Source organism: Cebus imitator, unplaced genomic scaffold (assembly GCF_001604975.1).
Source record: "Cebus imitator isolate Cc_AM_T3 unplaced genomic scaffold, Cebus_imitator-1.0 Scaffold23, whole genome shotgun sequence".
NCBI classification, from domain to species: Eukaryota; Metazoa; Chordata; class Mammalia; order Primates; family Cebidae; genus Cebus; species Cebus imitator.
The window spans coordinates 4,288,740-4,291,658 of NW_016107338.1; the positions used below are offsets into that span (position 1 = coordinate 4,288,740).

The following is a 2,919-nucleotide window of genomic DNA, read 5'->3' on the forward strand; positions in this document are numbered from 1 at the left end:
TCTTTCTCTTTCTCTTTCTTTCTTGTCTTTCTCTATTGCCCAGGCTGGAAAGCAGTGGTGCAATCTGGGCTGACCACAATCTGAGCCTCCCGGGTTGAAGCGATTCTCCTGCCTTAGCCTCCCAAGTAGCTGGGATTACAGGCATCCACCACCAAGCCTGGCTATTTTTTGTATTTTTAGTAGAGACAGGGTTTCACCATGTTGGCCAAGCTTGTCTAGAACTTCTGACCTCAGGTGATCCACCTGCCTTGGCCTCCCAAAGTGTTAGGATTACAGGCATGAGCCACCATGCCCAGCCCAATAGTATACTTTCTATTAGACTTTGTGAAGTATTGAAATACTTTTCAAAACAGGTAATATGGGTTATGAGAGAGGGAAACATGGTAAGGGACAGGAAAGGAGGGAGACTTTCACTATATATGCTTTTTTCCCTTATCAATTTTGAACCATCTAACTCTATTGCCTAGTTCTAATTTTTCTTTTTTTTTTGAAAGAGTCTCACCCTGTCACCCAGGCTGGAGTGCAGTGGTGTGATGTTGGCTCACTGCAACCGCTGCCTCCTGGGTTCAAGTGATTCTCCTGTCTCAGCCTCCTGAGTAACTGGGATTACAGGCACATGCCACCATACTTGGCTAATTTTTTTAGTATCTTTAGTAGAGAAGGGGTTTCACCATGTTGGCCAGGCTGGTCTCAAACCCCTGACCTCGTGATCAGCCCACCTCAGCCTACCAAAGTGCTGGGATTACAGGCATGAGCCACCGCGCCCAGCCCCTAGTTCTAAATTTTTTTAAAAAAGAAAAAAGAAAAGCTTATAGTTATTTGCTTCCTTTGTGCATAACTAAGAGTCTAGGACTACAGGTTATAAGTTACTAATGTAGATACAATTCTGTTTCTCATACCTGGATGCAGTATTCTTCTATGCATAACCAGTTATCAAGGGTAGTAATTTCCATTTGAGCTCTACCTGATTTTGAATTGTTTGTAGATATTGCTTGCCTAAGTAAGTGGAAATAACGTAGATGAAAAATGAAAAGTCAGCTCTCTGTTTCTATTGCTGGTTATGTTTACATTTTACATAGGTCTTTTTTATACATGAGAAGTAGAAACTGACTTTAAAAGATGAGAGCTCTTAAAATGTCATTCATTATGTGTTTTTAAATGTAGGTTCTGTCATATGTTGAAGAATCCATACACCATTAAGAAACAGCCTCTGCATCAATTTGTACAAAGACCACTTTTCCCACTACCTGCAGCCTTTTGTAACCAAGGTAAAATTTCACCTCTTTTATAGCAATTATGTTTCAGAAACTGTGTTAGGATTTTGTGGATCATAAAGGATGAGAATTTGTACATTTTCTAATTAGAAGCCTTTAGAAAGAATATTGATAAAAAAGCTATATTTTTCTTATAGGCTTCTAAGTAGAAAATTTATTTGCAAGGACATTGTCCAGTAGATCTGTGAAATCTCAGTATCTTGTATAACACATCCCCTGCAACACAGGAGTTGCTCAATAAACGATAATGAAAATATTGTAGAAAGAACTTAAAATCTGACTGGGTATGGTGGCTCATGCCTGTAATCCCCCTGCTTTGGGGGGCTGTGGCAGATGGATCACTTGAGCCCAGGAGTTTGAGACCAGCCTAGGCAACACAGTGAAACCCTGTCTCTACAAAAAAATAGCAGGGCATGGTGGTGTCCCAGCTGCTTGGGAGGCTGAGGTGGGATTATCACTTTAGGCCAGGAATTCAAGCTTGCAGTGAGCTGTGATCACACCACTGTGCTCCAGCCTGGGTGACATGTGGAATTCTGTCTCAAAAAGAAGTTTCAAATGGGGGTTGTGTTTCAAATAATTCTATGTATTTCAAGCTACTGCTTTCTTTTTTTTGATAAGAATACCCCTAAAATTAGTAAATTTCTGGCCTTTATCCAGACCTTAGAACACAGGATTTTGATGTAAAAAAGTACATACAAAATAAAGAAAAACTTTTTTGCTAAAATTAATTACTATGGTTTTGTTAATAATCTTGATTGCTAACAAGATATATACTTTGATTTTTTTTAATATGGGAAATAGAAGGAAAGGATTTGAAAATAATTTGAAGTCTGATGACTATAATGTGGAGTTAAGGAAGCTTAAGGGGAGAGGATGCGTGTGTCTACCTATATGTATATATGTATGTAAATGTATACCTATATGTGTTATGGAGCTGTAAGCATATAAATTCAGCCTCTCCTTTCCATCACTAGCTTGAACACATGCCTGTGGCCATACTCTGGAAGGTGGCTGATTCTGGCTAAAAGCATGAGTTAAATCAGGGTAGACCTTCCCCTTTCTGTAGCCAGCGGCCAGAAGAGGAACACTTTCCTGCAGGCTTGCCTGACTTCCTGAATCACAGAAGAGTTTAGATGTAAATATTGTAAATACTGAGTAACTCAGCCCCTTAAACCACTTTAATTGGACTTTTAAACTTCGTAAGACTGAAATACGTGGTCATATAGGCTTTTCAAATTGGAAACCCATTAATTTTAGTCATTGATATTGACTTTAAGCACACTAATCTGTATTTTGGGGGAGTTTACATCTACCTACTTAGGTACCTATTAGTACCAAGCATAATAGGAAGAAATAGACTGAGTGTGGTGGCTCATGCCTATAATCCCAACATGTTGAGAGGCTGAGGCGGGCAGATCCCTTGAGCCCAAGAATTTGAGACCAGCCTCAGCAACATGGTGAAACCCTGTCTCTACAAAAAAAATTTAAAAATTACCTGGGCATGATGGTGCGTGCCTGTAGTCCCAGCTACTCAGGAGGCTGATATGGGAAAATCACTTGAGCCTGGGAGGTCGAGACTGCAGTGAGCTGTAATCATGCCACTGCACTTCAGCCTGGGCAGCAGAGTGAGACACTCTCTCAAAAA

The 2,919-nt window shown here is 40.2% G+C and overlaps 1 protein-coding gene across 7 annotated transcripts in view; it reads left to right on the top strand.

The window, feature by feature from the left end:
• The window catches only part of NFU1 (NFU1 iron-sulfur cluster scaffold), a 43,913-nt gene that overhangs the window by 3,998 nt on the left and 36,996 nt on the right, over positions 1–2,919 (top strand). For 5 of the 7 annotated variants that reach the window (XM_017522082.2, XM_017522074.2, XM_017522079.2 and 2 more), the window contains exon 2: positions 1,165–1,268. The exons of 1 other annotated variant lie outside the window; for it this stretch is intronic. Coding sequence is in view for 4 of the 6 variants with exons in the window: in XM_017522074.2 (XP_017377563.1) it covers positions 1,165–1,268 (104 nt within the window). In the remaining 2 variants the exon portion in view is untranslated. Of the gene's footprint in view, positions 1–578; positions 613–1,164; positions 1,269–2,919 lie in introns of those variants that run through there. One more of the 7 variants, XM_017522076.2, reaches the window with a different exon arrangement.